This window comes from Hoplias malabaricus, chromosome 14 (assembly GCF_029633855.1).
Source record: "Hoplias malabaricus isolate fHopMal1 chromosome 14, fHopMal1.hap1, whole genome shotgun sequence".
In the NCBI taxonomy this organism is placed as follows: domain Eukaryota; kingdom Metazoa; phylum Chordata; class Actinopteri; order Characiformes; family Erythrinidae; genus Hoplias; species Hoplias malabaricus.
The window spans coordinates 31,183,633-31,207,907 of NC_089813.1; the positions used below are offsets into that span (position 1 = coordinate 31,183,633).

The 24,275-nt window shown below is 38.5% G+C and overlaps 1 protein-coding gene across 2 annotated transcripts; it reads right to left on the reverse strand.

The window, feature by feature from the left end:
• Positions 1-103: 103 nt before the first annotated feature.
• Positions 104-21,207, reverse strand: slc16a1b (solute carrier family 16 member 1b). 2 transcript variants are annotated; one of them, XM_066644662.1, is made up of 5 exons: positions 21,077-21,207; positions 8,392-8,674; positions 3,450-3,593; positions 2,404-3,201; positions 104-2,232 (listed from the first exon to the last, which is right to left on the reverse strand). In XM_066644662.1, the coding sequence occupies exons 2-5, from the start codon at positions 8,606-8,608 to the stop codon at positions 1,952-1,954; spliced, it is 1,440 nt and encodes a 479-aa protein (XP_066500759.1). In that variant the 5' UTR covers positions 8,609-8,674; positions 21,077-21,207; the 3' UTR covers positions 104-1,951. The 2 variants fall into 2 exon arrangements, with proteins under 2 accessions (XP_066500759.1, XP_066500761.1); XM_066644664.1 differs by lacking the exon at positions 21,077-21,207 and adding an exon at positions 15,122-15,383.
• Positions 21,208-24,275: the final 3,068 nt, after the last annotated feature.

Genomic DNA, 24,275 nt, shown 5'->3' on the forward strand with positions numbered 1-24,275 from the left:
TCATGGATAAGATCTATGTGCTGTAAAGATGAAACCCGATGCATCCATTTATTACCCAATGTAAAGAAAACATTTAAATGTGTATTTTTAAAAACAGTTTATTGAGTCACTAGTTGGAAATGTCAGACATACAAAATAGCACACGAGAAAATTTACTACAGCAAAAAAAACTAGAACCAGTTATTTATATATTTAAAAAAAAATAATCCTAAAGTACCAAATTACACTTTGAACATTTCCACACAAACCAGTACTGAGTGCCCATCTTTTCTACAATACACACTTCTTCATTAACATTTTATATAGATTTAAAAAAGTCGCAGAAGGGGTGTTTGACTGCTGGACACTAGTCATACACACTTGTTTAGATGTTGGAATGAAGAAACTCTAGGGGAGGTACAATGTGTGCACGCAAACACCATAACTCATCTTAAAGGGGTTCAGAAATTCATTTTTTTGCTAGCTGGTGATAAATTCCAAGTTGGGAGGGCAGGGGGAGGGACCCCAAAAAGAAAAAACAAAACCTTGATCCTCTCAAAGCCAGTGCATTCTGAATAATACCTACAGCATTCATGACTGAGCCATTCTTACTCTGAAGTGTAAGTTTCCCAAATGTCTCAGTCTAAGGTGCATTTCCAAAATAAAAATGGAAAAAGAAAAATGCACATTGGTCAAATTTAAATGGATGTCAGCTTTAGTTTTAAACAGTCTAGAACTCCAGACTAAACTGGCAATCCCTTAAAAACAGATGCAAATACACCCACAGTATGTTTATGGTAGTTTAAAAAAAAAAAAAAAAAAAAAAGCAGGTATAAAGTTAAATTTGGAGAAAACAGTAAAACATCCAACTGCTGCATAAGTTTCACACAAATGTGTACTTACAAGCAGTTACAGAACACATGCAAGGTGCATTATCGGTGTTGCGGGGGGGGAACAGGTTATAAACATTAGTATTTAGGCTATGGACAAATTTATTAGAGCGCTTTAAAAAATAAGGCACAGATATTAGAGGAATTAAAAAGAAAAGTTCCTAACATTCTTTCAACCTTATCTCAGGGAGATATAATGGAAACACTGAAGAATGAGGCATTTTAAATCAGTCACCCTTTAAGATGTTTAAATTGAGAAGTAAAATACATATATTTATGTATGCAGCCTGAAGAGGAACGTTTGAAGATGTAAAATCAGGATATGGAGTCATATGAACTGATGATGTAAAAAGGTCCAGTCAAATGTATGCTGAAGTTTGGCACAGTGTCCATGTGCTGGTAGCCAGAGATGACCGCGGTGATTGTGGAAGTGTGATATGAGCATTAGTGAGAATACACTCTAGAATTGGTGATGACCAAAGTCTGACTTCATCAAATACCCCCATTTACAATGAAATTACACTGGACCATTTACCTCAGGGAGAAGGGGGGAGAAACAAAAAAAAAAACAAAACAAAAAAAAAAAAAAAAAAATCCACTCAACCTACTTTTTACTGAGAAGTATCGGCCTGAGTACTGTTCGACACCCACACATTCCAGACACACAAAAACATGTTCCAAGGGTAGGCAGAGCCAGCAAAATCTGTAACTGCAAACACTGTGGTAGATTTTATGCACTTGTTTTTGCCTAAAAAGATGAAAGGTCTCATACTGTCTAGGTATTAACATTACCACTACCACTACAAGTGGAACTGTTAAAATATTTGGGATCACAAAGAGGGACTGTATTGGAATTACAAATGTAATTTGTTTTGACTACAAAACAAAAAGACAAGACCCTGATACAGTTTATGCCCCTCATTGTTTAAGCGTGTTGGTTGATCCAGTGCTCGCTTAAGTTTTTTCCCCTCTTTTCTAACTATAGTACAAGTTTGCCCTTTGTTATTTTTATTTCCTGAAGACAGTTGGAAGACTGCTGGCAAGTGTGTGTGAGTGTGAAAAGGTGTGTGCATCTGTGCATGTTATACAGTGTCCCCATCCATTCTTGCTACGTCTGCTTGTGCGAGTGGTGTAGAGACATCGTTCTCTGCATCCTTCTCCCTCTCTTTAATGGCATTGTCAATGTTGGTCTCCTCATCCTTGGGTTCCTGGCCAGCTTTCCTTTGTTCCTCTTTCTGCTCTCGGTCCAGAAGACGATAATTGATTCCCATGCCCACGAACAAGAACACGCTGGCTATGACCAGGACGATGCCACAGCCCTGGTAAGTGTATTTGTAGCTGCCATATACATCATTCAGACGGCCTACAGGAGACAAAGGCAACAATGTTCAGTCATCACACTCATACCAAATCCACTACACGTATTGTTAGGAGAAGCATTTGTTTAAAGCAGTTTTAACTAATTATATACATGTTAAATTTCACTTCTACACAAGTGGAAGTTACACAGTAAAACTAGTCCAGACTTGCTTACCCAGCATTGGGGGTCCAACCATAACAGGTATACACTCCACAATGGTGACAAGGCCGACAGCGCTGGAGAACCTCTGCGCTCCCACCAGGTCCATAAGGGTCTCAAAGAGCACGGAGCTTAACCAGCCGAATGCAAAACCAAAAAACACTGCATACACAGCAAACCCCACATAGTCTACTGAGATTGGGGCCATCAGGTGGCAAACTGCATTATAGAGCACCGATGCAGCAAAGAAATACTGCACTCGTGGCCGGACCCAGCGCGTGTTGGCTACCAGCCCCATAGACGGCCGTGCCACCATGTCTGTGAAGGCCAGGATGGAGAGAAGGAAAGATGCTTTTTCCTTAGAAATGTCCATACTCTTTGCATAGTTGCTGAGGAAGATAAGTGGGGCGAACAGGCCCAAAAACATAATAACATTGCCCAAGAGGTACAGCAAGAAACCACGGTGCTTGAAGAGCGTCAGGTCAATGAAGCTATTGATGGTCTGCATGACTGTTTTCTTTTCTTGTCCTTTGGGTCCCCCGTCCTTCTTTGCCTCTTTGGGTGGCAGGGCCTTGGGTCCAATGGGCCGCATTAGGGAACCAGCCACACAGCAATTAAGCAGAGCACCACCCAGGATCAGGAAACTCCCCCTCCAGCCAAACTGGTCGTTTAGCCAGGTGTTTAGCGGTGACAATGTGGACAGGAACACTGGGCTACCTGCCATTGCAATGCCATTAGCGATTGGACGCTTTTTGTAGAAATATTTACCTATCATCGTCAGAGCTGGATTCAAATTGAATGCCAACCCAAGACCTGCAAACACAAGAAAAGCAAATCACTCAGACAGATGACAAATGTTTCACCTACATCCAACACCTCCCATTCCACTAAAACAGATCTGACAATGTGCTCCTGCCAGCCTGGGTCTTCTCTCGAAGCATTCTTTTGTGTCTGAGTAGTTGAAATTCTTGTCACAAGTTTAGGTAATTTCTGCTAAAGTTCACAACTGTCCAAAGTCAGTAATACTGCCATGTGTCTAGGTGGTGACAAGGTCAGCTTACCTCCTATCACTCCTATACAGAAGTACAGTCCCATCACTGTGTTACAGAAAGATGCAGCCACCAATCCTGTGCCAGACAGACAACCTCCGATCATCATAACTGGTCGACTTCCATATTTGTTCACCAGAATACTGCTGATTGGTCCTAAAAAGGGAGATAAGTTAAAGGCAGGTTAAACAGTGAGCTACACATGTTGCTTCAGAGAGAATATGTATATGGATCTGTGATATAGCTCACATTATTATTATTAATTGGTCTAAGCCCTTCCAAGTGTCTTCCAACTGGCATTTTTTAAAGACATACATCTTCCCCTCTACAAACATTTTGTAATAATTAATCCAAAGTGGACATTAATGTTGTAAAGTCCTGAACCTGCACAAGTCAGCCACAATCCTTAAACTGAATAAAGTAAACAAAAAATAATAATTATACATTCTCCTCTTTATGGATAACAATTTGCATTTACTGGATAGTCCAATTATTTGCGTTAAAAAACCTCTTTAGGGAAGAACCACGTCTTTCTCTAATCTGCAGCACAGTTAGGGCTAGACAAACTCTAAGTTACCATTAAAAGCGTTCCACACTAGATGGCAGTGAAATGCCTCTGTACTAAATATGAAGCTGAATTGAAGGGCTTAGAGCGGGAGTACAAAATGCGCAAGTCATTGTGCTAAATATGGTCTTCCTTCCTGTGAAGAGTCATTCGTCATTCTTTGACTCTCTCCAGGCACCAAATATAAACAAATAGTCACAAGACTCTTTAAAAGAAAAGGCAAGACTAAACGCACAGAAGTTTCAGCTCCAGCTGTTAATTTAAAGTAAATCAGAGATGGGCAGGTTCTGCTTGTAAGATTTTGTATATTTTCAAATTCCATCCCAAGCTTAAAAAAAACCAAAAAAAAAAAAAACACTTAATTAACTAAGTTACAACCCATTGGCAAATTCAGAGGTGCCTTTGTAGTCTAATTTCATACCAGCAGTAATTCAAACAGATTTCATCATGACAATTGAGTACCTGCTTTAAAAACACCAACCGTTAACCATTTCATGGAAAGCCAACACAAGCTTGGTAACAACCAGCCACAGGTTAGGAAAGTCCTCCCATCAAAAGCACTAATGTATTCTGACAGGCCTTCTGTGCCACAAGTGTACCAAACAAACTTCCCATTCTAAGCCAGGACAATGGCCCCAGTGATCTCCCCCCCCCCCCCCCACACACGCGCACACACACAAATAAAACCACTATTAAAATGGGAAGATGTAAACTCTGATAAGCTTCTGGGGAATTAGTTATGTCAGTCTGGTTTTTCACCGCAGAGCTCAGCCTTATAAAAGCATTGCTTCCAACATACCATAAATGCTTTCTAAACGGAACTCCTCAAAATGCTCACACATGCTCACACCTCATTACTGTGTTTAGTTTCTACTTGCATATACCTGCCTGAAATATTTTATACCAAACAAACTGATAAAGTGACTAGATTAAAATCACACAGAGTGCTAAGCGTAAAGTTTATGTATAGACATTTTAAATTTGTAATCTGCACTCCAAGCAATTGAAATGTACTCTATTTATATACTGTTTACAATGAAACATTAGTCAAACTGCTCAGCATTGTGTCAGCTGCCCATCAACAAAAGGTCACTGTAATGAAAGTTACATACCAAGTTAACAACCAGTGTAATTCATAATGGATAAATATAAATTAGCTTTTTAAATTAGTTCTGCTGTGTCTCCTCCAGTCTTAACTGAAAAAGCACTGCTGGGCCCAACGCGCTAGAGATGGTGTTTGACTCCTTTTGAGTCAGTCACTCCATGTGTTTTCTGTTTTAAATGCCAAATCCTATTTGAGTTTTGTATTTAAAACATGACCCAAAATCCCCAAATTTAGGTTTGAGAGATTTAACTGAAACATGCACAAAATCTAAATCAGATAACATTTGGTCCTAGGGGAAAGAGTTACTAAATTTACTTTATTCAATTTACACCTTGTATTCTATCAAATCACACTTCCAGTTAACTCCTCCTTTATGCAGGTGCAAATTGCTTCCAAAATCTACTATTTCCCAGTACACTGCATCAAAATCATAGCCTCTTCTCTCTAAACATCAGTATTGTTTAGACTCCATTAAGGCAGCCCAAGAACTACACCAATAAAGCATTTCCATGTATGTAAATCTGTCCAAATAGAAACACAAAGTGCTTTTTTGTGAGGACAAAGAAACTAAATGAAGATTTTAAAAAAAAAAAATACCCCACCACACTGCACACATTCAAAGAAAACTGGATGATTAAATGAACTTAAGTATTACCCAAAAAAGGAAGTGTTTAATCTAAGGAGGCCAAGTATTATTATACTAGGGATTATCCATGACCACGTCTGTCTAAATCCACTGTCAGTAATTTTTTTTTTTTTTTTAAATGATGCTGCACTTCTCCATTAAAATATATTAAATGTTAGCTATTACATAATTAGATACAGGCCCTAGTTATGTATACAAGAACCACTCATTCGTTGTAAATTATTTCAGTGTCTCAATAACAAGGCATTTAGAGGAGACCCACCACCAAGAAGGAGGAAGAAAGGTGAAAAACACCCAAACAACACAATTCAATGTAGTTGACTTGGAGGATAAACTGATTCATAAAAAGGTCTCTTACATCCCAAAAACCTCCCTGCTCTCTGGCCCTGGCTTTAGTGTCAACACATTCATTCATTCATGCGAGTGCCTCCGAGTGGAATAAAGGCTACGTGCAGTAACTCATGTACAGGAGATTTTGTGAGGCCCTCCCTGTGTAAGTAACGCTGAGTAGGTAGTTCACCAGACTGAGGTCATACTACAGATTCATCTCATACAAATTATTCATTCAGAACACAGTTTATTTGGGCATCAGCTTTCAAAATGGCAGCGTGTACCACCAATTTCCTGTTGCAAAAGTTTTACTTGAATTTTACAACTGATATTGCGGACGCTGTAGTCCTGCCTAGCGACTTAGGGGCATTGTAGTTCTCAGGTCATGCCACACAGGGGATACTTATTTGATAATACTGGAGAAAAAAAAAAAATCCCAGAGATTGGTAAACTACATACTCATTTCGAGACTGTCACATCTCTGTTACTGAAACTCACACCCACCATGTGTCAGAACTGAGTTTCACAGAAAATCCATGTTACCCTGGACAACCACCACAAAATCTGCCATATTCAGTTGCCTGTGGAAATGCAACGTCAAACTTATGAAATGCATGGAGTGGATGAAATGAGTTGTGAAAAACTATTTAAAAAGCCCACAGCCACATCTTGGTATTTGTTTGGTTCTGGTGGACTATGGACCAATTGCACAATGTGCCTTTACCTTCTCGCCTGTGCACGTGGTCCATTCACTCAAGCAGTGATGATGGGGTTGGTATTTAAAATCTCCAGCAGGTACAATAACTGTGTCCGATCCACACCATTTTATCATTGTCACTACAGGAATGAGGACCATTTAAAAGCTAAGCACCAGCTATATGAAAGTGTCAAACAAATAAATACAGTGGAATTTGAGTTCCTAACTTGTGTTTATTGATAGTCAGAAAACATGTTATTTCTTACTAATTCAAGGAATAAGGTTTAAAAGACCGTTGGTCCCCACCCCCCACGGTGTTTGGAAACTCTAATAGGCGTCTTGCCTGTGACGTAGATGGTGGACAACGACTCTAGAAGCTGCACTTAATTTAATGCAAAATGAGGAAAAGGTGTGTTGTTTTTGGCTGCAATCATTCACTGTGCACAAATGACCCAAAGATCCCAAAATATCCAGAAAATGGACTAAATTTGTCAACTTTAAACGGGCACTTTGGAAAGGACCATGCGCTCACTCCGTTATCTGTAGCTCATTTCACTGGCGCTTTTCCAACACTATGGGCATGTAAGGACACCAACGAAAAGTGTTCAAGAGCCTCTGTAACATGGAGGTAAACAGGGTAAGGACACTCACTTCGCCTGTTTTAGTTGGTGTTAGTTAACGTTAGCTTGACTCGCTAAACTCAGTGGCTCAGATTATACTCGGCTATGTAGTTGCATTACAGAGGTTTATAGTGTCGGATGAATTCGAGTTCAACTTTGATCACATTTACAAGAATTTGAGACATTTTGGTACCATCAAAGATGGACAGTAATTTTGGGACTGTACCACAACTTCATATTATTGGGATAAGGTTGGGTCTTGTTTTACAATACAACATTCCCAAAACCTGTTCTGTTCTATACTTGGAAACACACAAGCAAATAATAGCAGGTATTATTATAGTTGGGTGCTATTAGGTCAGCAAGTCCAAATCTGTTTTAGCAGCACTGTATGGTTTTATATTTTATCTCCAACTGATGTAAATATCATGATGGATCCTGGCAGGTGGACAACCTTAGAGAAGTAGAAAACTAAACAGAACTATTTTGTTTACAGAGCTTGTATGACACTTGCCAAACTTATTGATTTTCTGCTGTGATTATTAAAAAACAAACAGAAAAAATGGCAGAGAGAACAGAGAGTGAGGGCAGAAATACATAAGTACACAAATAAAAAAATCTAAAACATACAGAAGAGTAGCTAAAACAAAGACAAAAATGAGAACTGTGTAACTCTCCTGTAAGACACCCTCTAGTTCATGTAAGATGATCAGACATTCCTTTAAATACAACCAGATCTACACAATCTTTCAATACCATATAACCAAGATATGAAATCCAGAAAAATATCCAACCCACATGAAAATAATGTTCCCAGTAACATAAGATGACAGGAGGTCAAAGATTTAAGCACAGCTGTGTTTGTCCGATTATTTTTCCCCCCCCATTGTAGTGGAACACCGGGTGAAGGGAGGAAGGAAAGAGAAGACACACAAGCAAGTGAGATAAACTGGAAAAAAAAAAAAGAAAGAAAAGGCAAAGTTTGACTGACCTCCAGCATACATGACCGCAAGCATGATGGAGGAGATCCAGGAGACCTCGCTGCTTGTAGCATTGAAGATTTGTTCTATGTCTTTGAAGAGGACTGTGATGGATTTGGGGAAGGCGTAGGAGAAGCCGATGCTGATGAAGGCTCCCACTACCACAGCCCAACCCCAGCCACCTTCTGGGGGTGTGTAACCCACTGGTCCACCTGTTGCTGGCGGCATCGCTGCACACTTTTACACACGGGTCAGGAGCAGAAAAAGGCGACTCAGAACGTCACACTTGTCAGCCTGCGAAAAGACGAGGAGAAAATAAATAAATAAAATTCAGTGAATAGGACAACAAAAAGCTCTTACAGCACAACTGGTCAAACAAAAACAAAGCCAGTATAAAATACTGTCTGTGTCGTGAACAAATGAGCTGTGAGAGGGGACACATCTCTTCACAAAGCATGCAGCAGAAATGAAGGAACCCACACCAAAGTCATTAATTCCTGCATGTTTACAGTCCAGTGTGAAACTAAAAATAGTTTACTACCTAAAGAATCTGCACTGCTCACATCTTTTCTATTTCAACCAAGGATCTCAGAAGTTATAATCGAATGAATGATTACATGCTGTAAACAGAATGTAGCTGGACCATTACAGCTAAAGTTTGAACATTACCACTACATAATGGCCTGCAATTAAAAAAAAAAAAAAGTGCCCAAACTTATTAACCATTGTTAAAGCATAACAAGGTAGTTGTTCTTTAACCTCTACACAAGCAGTTGTGGGAGAGACATGTTATGCAATTCTGCAGATAAGATTCTACCCTGGCCCAGAAGCATCATTACAACAGCCCTGCACTACAACGTATGGAAACGGTACAAAAGATCAAACTTTAGAACACTATCTTACAGCAGGAGCTGCCAGTGTTACATTGTTAACCATATTAGACAGACATGCACGCACAAAAATCCATGATCAAGTCTCCCAATAATCCCACAAACAAAAGCTTCTTTGGCTAATTTGAGGTCAACCTGAATGTGAATGTCGACATCAGGATGTTAAGTGTAATTGGACAGAAACAGAAAATGTAATAAGCACTAGACTCAACTCCTCAATATTAACCTGTTGCAGAGCACAGGCACTCAAAGCATTATCCAACAGTGGAGCTGGACATGTTCCTGTTTTTATATATAACTATCCATTTATATCCAGCCCTATATCTTCAGCCACAGCAACGCTAAAAAACCGACTGGTGGAAATGCAGGCAGGTTCACTGAAGAACACCAAGGTTCCAAGACTCCAAAACAGCAATTAAGAGTTCTTTTGGGGGGAAAAGGGCTATCAGGGTCTTGGCTGTAAAACCTAGCAATCTGAACCCTTCTCTGGAGGAAATGTGTCTCTATATATTATGCAAAGAGGAAAACAAGAATGACACCAGATTTCTCTGGTTCTCCAATGAAGAGTTTACTTAGGGTTCAAAGCGCACCCAAACAAATTTAACAAGCTCCCAGGTTACATCCATATTCTTCTAAGGAATGTGTGAATGGGCAAGAGTATACCCAACAGAATCACATTCTCTACAATCACACAAAACACATGAAAAACCAGTAGAAAAATACATTTAACCAAACATAGGTTTTAATTAAAACCTAAGAGGGTTTTCACTGCAGTCCAATGTGTTATAAACCCTTCAAGTCATCAAATATAGAATATATAAACAAGACACCTCACAATTATCATTCATGTTGTTACAATGTAGTAAATCCACAAAACAAAAGTATCCAAATTTTATGTGACCATGAAAGCTTCAATCAAAAAAAAATTTTTTTTTTATATATATATATATATATATATATATATAAAGAAAGAAAGAGAATGAAAATATACACATGACCTTTGAGGCTGTTAAATGTGAAGAACACACTTGGCCTTTATCAAATCAAACAAACAGATGCTTTGCCAATGTACACAGGTTCTGTGTACTTATTTGTATAAGTGGTCATTTAAACCCCCCCCCCCCCCCCCCAAAGTCAATGAAACTAGCCTAAACACATGGAATGTGAAAGTTTAACATCTATTTTGGTCACAGTGAAAGCAACTTCCAGCCATTAGGAGAAAGCATTGTCATTATTCCTATTAAAATAAAATGACCCCCCCCCTTCTTTCATCCAGTCACCAACTTGACCATAAAGTAAATATAACTAAAGAATGTTTACAATAAAGTATTTGTTTGGGAACTGAAGAGACAAGTTGAAGAAGTTTGGGAACAGGAGCTTATGCCCATTCTTGCATGTCTTTAGCTACTCAACCGTCTTGGTGTCACCATTGTCTGCTTCTCTTCATGATACAAGACTGATCTGGTCTGCAGACCGGCCAGTCAAGCTAATTCCCTGGAACAATCACGTGCCACCAGGTTTTTCCATCCCTGATCTTTATGGACTGAGATTTCTCAGGATTTCCTAAACATTTCACAATATTTAATTATTTGAAAGATGATGAAAGGTCTAAATATTGTGCCAGGTGGCACTGAGAAAATGTTCTTTTTGATCCATTTGACAACCCTCTCACAAAGCTTAGCACAATGTGGTGAACCATAAAACATATTTGCTTGCAAAGTCTGAGTGTTTGGAGGATGCTCCTTCTGTATTTTTATATTCACCCAATCATTGTGAAACTTTCAAATTCTATGAACATTTGTCTATTTGGCCCATCATTTATCGGCCTCACTAATGTTCTAGTGGTCGATTGCCACAAATGTCCCAACATCTAATCCCAGAGGAACAAACAATAGTACTGCACTATTATCCTTAATTTCAGAAGAAACACAGGATACCATAAAAATCTGGCTATAACCATTATAAACTAAACTATTGACATGTTTGGCACCAAACATACCGAAAACACATTAAACCTAACATCTTAACTTATAATTTGAGTTGCTTCATGATATACTTCAAAACAACTATAGTTACCCAGGGGTCTTATTTCTGCTTATCACATTTTGCTTCGAGTTCCTGGCAGACAGAACCACAGTTTGTGGTGTTCAGAAGTGAAAACTAAACAAAATACATCCACTTTTATATCTACGGCAGCTTGATAATAGAGAATTGTCTGAGACACACACACACACACACACACACAAAAAGCATTGTTCCACTGGAATATATGACTGCATGAGGGTTCATGTGGTCTTTATTGTCAGATTTTCGTACTAAAGATGGCCTTTTGACATGGATATACTGCACACTGGGCTATAACAGGAAACCTGCTCAGTATCTGGACACACTGACAAACGGCTAGACAAAATAACTAAGCATGGTTACCATAGCAGAAGCATGTGACTCCATTTATAACAAAGCAGCAGTATAAAAGCAGACAGTGTACCACACTGCAGTTTGCATTTGTTTTCTTGTATATGCATATGTAAAACAACCAGGCAGCCCACCTATGTGCAATAATCAATGTCCTCATAAGACAAGCGTAGTGTGCTTGGCTCAAGACAATGGATGACCAACTGCTGATTCAAGAAAAACTGAAGAGCTGAGCTGTGTGTATTTGAGCATGTCTCCACTGGTTGTACAAGAAATGTCTGATCACCAAGAACTTTGAGAAGCTCAGGTCACTGAATGCTTCTTGTGAGACAGACGCTTCCAGGAAAAAAAAATATATATATATACAAATACCCTTCAACATGTTTATACATTTTTTTTTTAAAGTTATTTAAAAGTTTTTAAATAATTGACAAAAATAAAAAAGACAGAAAATGTATTTATAACATGGATTTTACTAAAAAAAAAACTCTAAAAGGCGGCAACGGCACATTTTGGAGCAGTTGAAAGGACAAATTTACAAAGCAAGAGAGAAATGTACCCATTTGGCCTCTCCAATTTAAGTAATGACTGTGACATGTCTTCCCAAATAATGCACTTGAGGAATCTCCATTAGTGATGTTTAAAGAGCTGAGATCTTTTTCTGACAATATCAAGGCTTTATATCAGTAATCCGATGTGTCTGGCAGAACTACTTGTGCTACTACCATTTCACTATAGAGGGGCGTGCTATGCACAAACAAAGCTGTGAATCTATGACTTCCTACTGCCAGCTAGAGCAGTTAGTCTCAACCCTTGAAATGTGATCTGGATATTTGCATTACTCTCCTTGCCAGTCATAGCTGTTGGATTTTGATAGGATTTATTTACAAATAAATAAATATATTCAGTGCTTCACTCCAACACGTAATTACCTTCTGCACTTCTCTCATCCAGGCAAAGAATGAAACAAGACACTAATCGAACAAGCATCCATGTCCACAAGTGTCTAGTAGCATCTAAAATATCACTCACCTCCAACACCCCTGTATCTGTAACCCTGTAAAAACACGAACCTCAACCCCACTACAAAGTCCAAGTCTGTTTTTCAACCTCAGTCCTGCTGGGGAATGTAGCTAGCTATATATTATAGCAGGATATTAAAACATTGCTCTAGACAGAGGTGTTTCACAACAGATGAACCGAGGTCCAATGTGGAATAATGAAGAACAGTGTCATAGCTTCATTAATGACAGTATGCAGCCAAGTTCGGCCGCAGCCTAGGCTTTGGAACGCAGCTAGTGTTTGAGCAATGTTTGTAATTATTTATCACTATGTTTCAGTAAAACATTCAGACACTAAATGACTACATTTATGTGTTTTATATAAAGGCTCCTGCACTGTGGTGTTGAGTGCATCTTACTCAACACCTGCTGTGTCGTTTAACCTGCTGTGTGTGTTTACACACAAACACAGTTTAAACTAAAGCCTCCCACCCCAATGAACATAAGAACTGATTAAAGACCAAACCATGGAGTAATGCACTAAATAATCATTTACAAGTGGCAATACTTTTGGTGCTTAACATTTGCATCTTCTTATCCATTGTGTATCATATTCTGGCTAAAGTTGTGTAATTCTCACACAAGGCACTTTGTAATTCACATTACATAAAAAGGGCCCGTTTCAATGGAAGCCTCTCTTTTCTGCACTGATAAGCTTTTTGAAAACAAAGCTGACTGTATCTTGCTGCTAAGGAAAGAGGCCCAATATCATGAATAAAGGAAGATTATGTTAACTGAGGATGGAGACTGATGTGCCTGTATGGCATCAAAATAGGTTCTAAAGTTCTGAGAACCAAAAAACAGAATCCATAACCAATAAAATTTTATAATTGAGAATACATATAAAAACAGGTTTGTAATAAGAATATTTCTCTATACAATCGTCTATTTGGAGTTTAAAATTCTTAAAGAATACGTTTCTGTTTTCATTAGGCCTTTTCTCAGTTGCGCTTCTGTCTCGCTTTGCCTCCAGAAGGTTCTCACTTTTGACAGGGGTCAGGACCTAGACAGTCGTTGTCTGCGGAAATTAAACCCAACCCACCCAGTTACATCAGCAAGAGCGCGCCAATCGGATTGGTAAAAGACAGACCGGCAAACAGAGGTAAGCCATATCAACTATTTTTAACAATTGTGTCTTTTAGTAATGCAAAGTTCGTCATAGAAGCTTAGAGTAATTTTCCAATCAGTGTTAGGGTGTGCAGAATGGGCTGGGTGGGCGAGGCTTAACTTTAGCAGCCAATGACTGTCTGGAACCTATTTTGACACCATATGCCTGCTCCAAACAGAAGCAAAGAGAAGAGAGGTGGGTTTGTGCAAGGGGTGTGTTTTAATGACAAGGTCAGTGAGGTGACTGCCATGTCACGACTGGGCTTGCAGCCTGCTCTGTTTGGAGAACATATAGCCACTCTCACATTACCCAGAGCTACAATCATGCCAGAGTAGGGGACAAGAATTCAAAGTTAACCCAAGATATTTTATTATTTTTCATGGCTTCATGAAAATGACTGATTTTCACATTTTTAAAGACAGCATTCTAACAAAGTGCTGAATGTTTATTAGTTGCATTAATCAGCAATAATGCCTGTTCCATCACGGGCTTGAGATTTGAAAATTGCCATTTTCTAACACTCATTAAGTATAAAACAATATGTAATTTTAATTAATTCATTAAATATGAGAATGAATACAATCCTTGGGACTCTAATAAAACTGCCTTCAAAAAAGTCTTGCAGTTCCACTGAGACAAAGGAATCCCTGCTGGAAAGTGTTTTCACAAAATGTAGCCTATGGTCCATCATTTACATAATGAAAAGCAGTTGCATCAGTGTTACACATTCAATTCTTCTTTGCAAACACTGGAATTAGTTTAGAGGAAAAGCAGTCAGATTGGTATCTCAAATATAGTACAGTGAAAATGTTAGAACAATCATGAAATTGCTTACACTATACTACAACTGGTTGGAGACAATGACCTCCTCAGAACTTCTTATACCACTCAGTCTGGGGGCTTAGACAATGTACATCATGATACAGGATAATTATACTATTTGCTCCCAGCCGACAGACCATGGCACCGTGGGCCAAGGGGTAATGCTGATTGGCCAGTTTGCTTATAACAAATTAGTCTACCTTTGCAAAATATATTTGCCATATAAAATCTCAAACCACAGGCCTAACAGCAACAACTGAAGAAAAAAACAAACACCTATTGCATCATCATAAAAGGAAGCTGTACTTCCGCTATATGAGAGAAAGAGAGCTGTAACAACGCGCATGTGATTATAATCTTCAAAACCTTCCTATGATTAAAATATATTAATAAGTTATGCCTAAGATTTAAATAAACAGCAAGTTAGTAAAAATGATCTAGTTACCAGTTCCATCCCCAGCGATTCCTCAAACTGTAACTGGTAGTTCAAGTAAGGACAAGCATGCCTTCTGAGTAGGATTGCCGCCCTCTCACCAGCACTCTGCTCACAATTCTTGCTAATACCGATGTCTGTCAGATCATTTGACAGGGCTAAAGTTTGTTTTCTATTCCAGTATGTTACGCTTAAGCTCTTCAGTACTGCATTACCAACGATTCCAAAGGAAGCAGCAGGTCGACCTACATGTCTCATGAGGCTGGCGGCACTGTGCTACTTCAGACTACTCAAATGAAATAACGAGTCACTAACAAGGAACTAAATATACATCTGTACATGAACATGGCAGGAACTTGACACACTCAAAAAAAGAGCTTTAAAACAAACCAGTTATCACATAGCTGGCTGGTGGCATCAAAAGTACACTAAATTAAATGAATTTGAAAAACAACCACATCAAAAGTTGTAATAAATTCTGGCTTTGCTGTTTTAAATTAAATTAGCTAGGTTTTCAATAACAAAGCCTCACTATAATTCAGAAAAGGCCAATTTACCCAATATCTGGCCATTTAATTTAATTTGTTTAGGGCATTGCAATGAAGCTGGATAAGTATCAGAATCAATACTGCTCTTAAAAACCTAATGCAATATTGGAACACACTGGCCATTCAGTATTGTGTCTCAGTGTACTCATGTAAGAGACCGTAATTACAACCTAATGTTTAAAGCAATTAAGTGTAGTTAAGGTCTTATCTTACATAAAAAAGATCTGAACCTATTTTACAGTCACAGCACAGCATTTCAATCTTGGCAGACACCATGACAAAAGAAGCTGCGAAATGCATCCCCACATCCTTTACAATCCTGCAGACTGTCAGTTCAGTAGTACATTGAACTGAATTATCATTCAAACAATGTCAGTCCAGTGTTTACTGGGCTATCAACATGTGGACTGAAGCATAAAGGTTAGTGAACATCAGCAATACCAGGCCAAAAATGGCATGGCAGCAATGACTACGTCTACGCTTTTCACCCTAGCATTGCTCCACTCACTTTCTCAGGCAAATTCCATTTCTTATCCATCTCAGCTAAAACAGCTCTTCACTAATCCCACCCCCACACCAGACCTCACTGCATTCAAATCTGTCCCTCTATCACTTCTCATCACACTCCAACTGCCTCTCTTTCACTGTCACATGCTCCTTTCAGCACTTCACTGTACCCTCACATGAGTTGTGCGAGGCTTGTATTTACATAGTTTTCCATTTTTGGGACAGAAATGTAAACAGAGATTCAAATAAATAAAAAAGATACATAAAGGGGTGCTAGGGGCTCTCCTCTTTAGTTAGGATTTTGGCTGGATTAAGTCTGCCTGCAGCAAACACCATTATCTGCTTAAAACTCTACCAGCAACCCATTAAGAAACAAAGACGAGGTTATATAATTTAGATCTAAAAATTAAAATGTTGGCCTCTGGCTCTGTGCTAACAATAGACAAGCATGACCTTTCCCCCCCCACCTGGCATCTTCTACAGAATAACAGATCATTCTAGCACAGACATTACATACACACTGGGGAAAATGTGTTTCTTCCATTTTTCTACCACAATAACACATTAGATGTTACACATATATTTCTTACAGATGGAGCTGGTTAAGCAAACAAGATACATGCTTACCATATTAAAGGGGGGGGCATGGAAAATATTTGCATACAAAAGGGCTCTAGAAAGTATTGATTTTCCCATTCAAGCACATCTAAATTTGATTAAAAGAATTTCAGAACTTTCAGTGAAGGTTGAATGAATGACCAGATCAATATAACAGACTACAGCCTAATCTACTCACTCTTTTTCCCCCTCAATATCTCCTAATATTGAATTTTTGAATTCCCTGGCTTGCCTAAAAACAAACTTAACATGCACATCACTGTCAATGCACACAGAGACAAAACGTCATGTAGTTGTGTCAATCTAGGGCATACGGAATCATGGAAAACACAGGCAGCAAACAAAATATCCAGCTTGTTAATAAAATAATGAATTAAGACCAGTTATAAGGTCTTCCAAAATTTACAAACCATGTATGTGCAAATGTAGATTACAGCAATATCATTATCAATCACATATCTGGACAGGGTTTCTGATGCCTGCTTTTTATGGCAAAGTTTCTTCAGCACTCCACTTCCCCTGCTCAACTACTCATCTTCTATAACCGAAGTAGATTAATATTGAGCATAAGAGCTTGAAAAACAGTTGAGTAAGGCTGCTGACTCAGCTCTGTGATACTTACAAAATTCAAGGGTCACATGAACCCAGATAATTATGCAAAAATCTATTTAATGCCACTAGAGCTGGGCGATATGGACCAAAAATAATATCTCGATATTTTTAGCTGAGTGGTGATATACATCTCAATATTTTTCTTTATGAGATAACAAAGGCACTTCTGAGTCAAAGCTAAATGTCCCAAATGTCACACAGGGACTTTTATTAACATTCAGCTGTAGATGTACATGAGGCATTGCTCAAAAATAACTATTGGCATATTAAATAATAATGCTCCTTAAATAAAATAATGTTCTTTTCCTGCATAACAATAGACTCATAGCTGTGCCACTAAACTGTAAACAAAGTGCTTCCTCTTGTGTAAACTCCTGTACATCTAGTACTTTGTGCAAATTATATATATATATATATATATATATATATATATATATATATATATATATATATATATATATATATATATATATATATATGTTTAAAAAATAAAAAATAAATAAAAATCCTTCAGTCATTAGTAGGGCTGGGCGATATGGGGAGAGGAGAAGAAAAAAAAAATCATATCTCAATATATTTTAGCTGAATGGTGATATGATACAATACATGTTCTGAAAAATGTTTTGTGAACATTTTATAAACAGAACATTCAGTTTTGTGTGTTAGCTCAACCTCATCTCTCAATATTCAAATGAAAATCAAATGTCCATGTACGTTTAAGACAAAGGTTTTCACTGGGTGTCTTAACATTTCCCCATAATTGACCATTGGGGGAGGAAAAAAAAAACTGTTGTAAAGCAAAGCAAAAAAGATGTCAGAAAGAATTTTATTTATCAAAATAAAGACTTAACATGTCAAATTAATTTACCGACCTACAGTGTATGTAATAAAGTGCTTCTAAGAACAGTGTAAAGGCTTCGGCTATGTGCTTCCAACGTGGACTTCCGGGAAATAGCTCGTCTGCAGACACGCATTTTAATCTCCCAGTTTTCAATAAAACGGATAGTCACGCAAAAATATGGCTCACGGGTGTGACTTGACCATATCTGTCATGAAGGCAAAATGCTTTTTCTCTACTGTTGAGACAGGGAGCATGCCGTTTGCTCTGTAGTAAACCACCGCTTTAGTAACACAACACCACTTGTACTTTTCTTTTCGTAAGGCACAGCATTAGCTAATGAAGATTGCTATGCTGTCTGAACTGGTCTAGGGGAACTGTACTGGGACGTGAACCCTTCAGAACAGTAGCAGCAGCACCTTGGAGTTTAACAGCTCCATACAGAAGTTTGTGCTGCTGCTGTAAGTGATGAAATAGACTGGGAGTACTTCTGCATTTTGATACTGCCTCCTTTCGGCATTCCCTGCAGATAGACGTTTCAGCTACTCATCTGACCGCGGTTCTTTTTCATGCTCTGTGTTACTTGGATAGAGAGAGAGAGAGAGAGAGAGAGAGAGAGAGAGAGAGAGAGAGAGAGAGAGAGAGAGAGAGAGACCTAAAAGCCACTCATCTCATGGAGTCGGTGCAGCATTGGCCCTTTAGATTTGACCTCACTATCCCAAAATGGAGAACTTTTTAACTGAGCAATTATCTAAGAGACCAGAGATCTGTGATTTCCAGGAAAGCACATTAATTAGGTCAGTTCTTTCCCACACAATGTGGGACCGAAGCACACTATAGTAATCGGAACCAAGAGTGTTGTATTACTAATTGAGTAACAGACATTAATTGTACTGCACTTTGTCAATAAATGCTCTTCTGGCAGAACATGTAACAGGAAAAAATAAAAAAATAAAATTAAAAAAAGACCGAGAGGGGGGGGGGGGTGGGCACTTGTTTCTCTGCTAAATCCCTTCCTAGCTTTAACTTTCAGAGAAAGTTAAACATTTGAACTTTGTACCAGTAACACTGAGAGAAGCTGTGGGTCTTGTGCCTGTTAATGTTAATAACTGGCAGTGGATTAACTTCAAGGACAGTGTCTGTCTTGGTCCACATCCACAGAGCACTGGGGCCTGTTAAACTGAGCATATCCTTATAGGGATGTCACAAGTTAACACCTTGTGTCTTGGAGCTTTATGCTACACACACACTGCAGAAGGATCTTCTAGAAAAACACTGATTTAATGGATATGGGGGGGATGCCCTTTTCCCTGCCAAAAAAGGAGATTCATGGGTAAGGAGCATCAGCAACTGTACCCTTTAACACAGATTTCATAACACTAATAGACTAACCATTTACTCCAAATCTTATGACTGAATAACATGTTTATCAAGTTAACAAATTTCTCACACCAGGTTCTTCTGGACATCCACCTGGCAAATGAACAAGAGTTATCCTAAATTAGCTTAGCCCTTTCCAAGTCCAACACGGAAAAACCACCGCATGGAAACTATCCTACAACATATGACAGGGATTTCTGGCAGCTGAACACACCAGACATTCACTGAGTCCAATCAAGGTTGCGCTCACCAGACATTTTTACTTTGTATTTAAAGGAAGGACACAGCAAAGTCAATTCAGTTCAGAACACTACTGAAGAGCACAAACCCTTTCAGCAAATATGAATCACAACCAGGGATTTATGACCCAATACAGTTCAGCAAACATGAACCACATTATATATTTCAATTCAAGTAAAATATACATTTCTGTAACAATGTATATAAATATTGCATATATTTAGGCTACCATGTGTCATTAACATATGCTACGCAAACAATTCAGTAGACACTTATAGCCAGAGCATTCGGTTACCTCATGACACACACACACTAAACTAGGCATAGTTAAGGTCATCTCAATAGAAGAGCTTGAAAAAAAAAAAGATGCTCTTGAGTAAACACATGAGCCCAGTGACACCACACTGAATTTTTAAGGGTTCACTAGAGGGGTACAAAACCTTCTATTAGAGAAGGAAGTCGCTTTTGATACCCTAGACCTACTTATCATCCAATACTAGGACATGACCTTAATATTTCCCCGAGTACCAAGGGTCATTGTGACCTGGACGGACACCCTGCAATTAGCCTTCTCAGAAGAGAAGGGGCTCATTCCTTAGAAAGCGGGTGTCCCCACACGTGGCGTGGTTTCAAAGTAACTGAACGTCATTCACCAACTACGTAGTACAAGAGGAAGCACGTGAAATTCGTGACTGACTTTCGCTCGTTATGGCGAGACAGAGGAGACTGAATCATCAGCTTGTCTTCTCTGTTCAGTCAAATGGCTCAAATAAGAGCCAGATACCCGCAACACACCACCAGCTCTCCCAGTACTAGGACCAACTCAGGCTAATACACCCAGCGGTTTACTGGAAAATGTGCCACGTAGTCGCCCATTCTCTTACCCCGAACCACAGCTAACCCACGCGCACAGGTAAAGTAACCTTACACTCACAGCGGAACCGAGACTCGAGAAAGAGCTGCCGTTACAGACGTATTTCTTTTTTAATTATAGAATACAAAGTTCATTAAGGAGACCTTGGCTTTTATACCGGGTGTATATAAATGTGAGAAACACACGAGCCGTTCTTAACCGCACTACTCCGCTTACATTGAAGAGTCCAAGGATGCTGAGCTAACACTTAACGCTAGTACACTCGGGCTGGCTAACTAATTAGCTTATTCAGTGGGGGAAAAGAAAACTTATGTTTTCGCGCCTATCTCCATCTGTTTCTCTCCACTTACCTGCTTGTTTGACTCGCTGTAACACTCTGGACACGAACTCTCTTTTGTTTCTCTCCACGCTCGTGTACATCAGAGCTTCAGTCGTGCATGTGGTCCGCCAGCTCGTGTTCATAGGTATGCCGCCGTTCCCTCCTCTTACTCGGTAGGCATGGTCTGCGCATGCGCACCACCCATAGCAGCGTGTCCAATTACAATCTCAGTGGCCCCGGTGGAAAAGCTCTTGATAAATTGGCTACACAACGGCAAACAAAAAGAAGAGTTTAACTCTGAAGCAAAGTCCGCCGATTCTTGTTTATTATTTCATGATTTAAAGGCTAAGCACCACTTAATGGACCCCCATGAATATTTCACATTATTTTAGTTACTGACATATATAAGTATGAATTAAAATGAAAATAGCTGCTTAATTTGCTTTAAAACTGACAATTTTATTAAATTGACGGAAAAACCCGAGCTCGCTACGGAAATTCTTGAACGCAACCGTGACGTCACTGGTGGACAACAGCTGAACAACGCCGCGGTAAAACACCGTTATGACTGACTGTGATGACAGTATCTTGCTAAATAACCAACATTATTCATGACAATAGTCTAGCAATAAGCTAAAGTCAAATTTAGAGGTACCTTTATTCTTGTAAATGTGATCGAATCGAATTCATCCGACAATATAAACCTCCGTAATGCAGCTACGTAGCCGAGTATAATCTGAGACACCGAGTTTAACGAGTCAAGCTAACGTTAACTAACACCAACTAAAACAGGCGAAGTAAGTGTCCTTACCCTGTTTACCTCCATGTTACAGAGGCTCTTGAACACCTTTCGTTGGTGTCCTTACATGCCCATATTGTTGGAACAGCGCCAGTGAAATGAGCTACAGATAACGGAGTGAGCGGATGGTCCTTTCCAAAGTGTCAGTTTAAAGTTGACAAATTTAGTCCATTTTCTGGATATTTGCGGTCTTTGGGCCATTTGTGCACAGATGTCCCACTGTACATTGAATGATTGCAGCCAAAAACAACACACATTTTCCTCATTTTGCATTAAATTAAGTGCAACTTCTAGAGTCGTTGTCCACCATCTACGTCACAAGCAAGACGCCTATTAGAGTTTCCGAACTCAAATTCCACTGTATTTATTTGTTTTACACTTTCATATCGCTGGTGCTTAGCCTTTAAATATATAATGTCCTTTAGTATTGTTTGACATTGACTTCTCCAGTCTATATTTCGCAATATTTTAACAGTGCAGATACCAGCCGTGTTAAGAAAGCTGCATCACATAAAATGACGGGAAAAATGATTACATGTCACGTTGATTTTGAAATAAGCTTTTGGCCTAAAGTATACTTCTGTTTTTTAATCCCTTCACGGAAAAGAGGTGTTTCAGATATTTTTCAGATTTACTGTTGTTTTACCATTACCAACATTACCATAAAAATATTACAGGATGCTTCACCACCACTGTCAGGAAATCTGAGCTGGTAATTTTCTCTATAATGACGGTCCATGCCAACATCTCTAGAGCTAAAATATGCAGGAATATTATAAACATTTGAAAAAGGTCTCCACCCTTTTTCTGCTATCCTCAGTAAGTTGGTTTCTCATACGTAGGCTGGGTTTAGAGCAAGGCTAAAAGAATCCAAAGGTACAGTGAAATTTAATCTGTGAGAAAAACTGATATTGCTGGAATTTTATGATGTACTGGTACTGAAGAATATGAAGGATTTTCTTTTCACGTTAAAAAATCAATTGAATGGATTTGTAAAATACAGCCAGTCACACTGTCTTCTCTCATAGTTTGGATGCTGGAATACTTTAATTTTGTTTGAATGAATGACATCAAAGTAAATGAGTGTAAATTGAAGTTAAAACTGAAGTAGGTGATTTGTTTTAAAATTGTTATTGCTATGTTTGTTGAAGTAAATCAATATTCCTGATGACATAAATAAAAGGATTACTTTTTTATGTACATCTCAGCTCTGCATAAAAAAAAAAAAAAACATCAAATAATTTCATTCACACTGAATGACTGGACGGCTTACTTGACTGTCTACTACATCACTCTGCCTAAAAGCACTTTGCATGTGCTGAGACTTACACCAGCTATGGCTAAACATAGAAAAGAAGACAGACAATGCTTTTGAACAAAAGGTAGCTGACTGAAGACAGAGGGCAAAACAGAGTGAACACGGGTGTAGCTGGTAAAAAGAAAAAAAGGATTGCAAAATCATGTATGGCCTCGTCATGGTCTAAAGGTTTTTATGGTGTAAAAATTAAATGAAAGTGCATGAGAATTTTTCTTTTTGTCAAAATGATTTATGAATTTTGAATGAATCAACCATGAATTAAGTTGTGTTTTTACAACATGTTAGTGATTGTACCTTTTCAGTCATTATTTGTTCTGTATCTAAATTAACACAATCTTTTCATGAGCCAGCATTTCGTTTATCAGCCACAGAGACAGGTAATACACAAAAAGTACCCAAGAGATTTAGTAAAACCTTTAAAATCCATACAACAAAGACAAAGCGTGTTGTAAGAAGATTTCTGACCAAAAAAAACCCTTTCAGAAACTAGAAACTTTATACAAACATCTTGCTTCTTTGAGAGCAACTTGGTAGTAAGATGCTTAGTTTTTTATCTGAAGACTCGTAATTATTGCTATCAATACAATCTCTCTCTCTCTCTCTCTCTCTCTCTCCCTCATTTTTCCAGTTCAAAGCGTGTGAAATGGCTGTTGTGTCTTAATTGAGTTTTTGAGTAATAAGCATGGCCTCAATAAGAGTAGCACTATGCACTGCACAAAATCCCACTCATTTCCCCATTAATTAAAACAACTTGTTTAATTGGATTCATACTGGAAACCACACATTTCACCATTCACAATGACAGGGTGTCATTCTCTTGCTTTGCATAATTATTAATATTTTTGAGGAAGTGCTGTTGTAGGAAGTACTGTGTAGTTTGCACATTTTCTAAAAAAAACTTTTTTTTTTTTTTTTTTTTTTTTTTTTTTTTTACAGAGTAAAGGAGTTGTTGAATATATCTCCATTTGAATGTGTGAAGTATTGCAGCACACAGGCTGGTGGTGACGTGCTTTAAAAATAAGCAGGCCCCATTGTCTGCTGCTGATTATTTTCACCTTTAGACTTGAGAACAGTAAACATTATTAAGTGTGTGACATGTGGTCAGAGTATGTA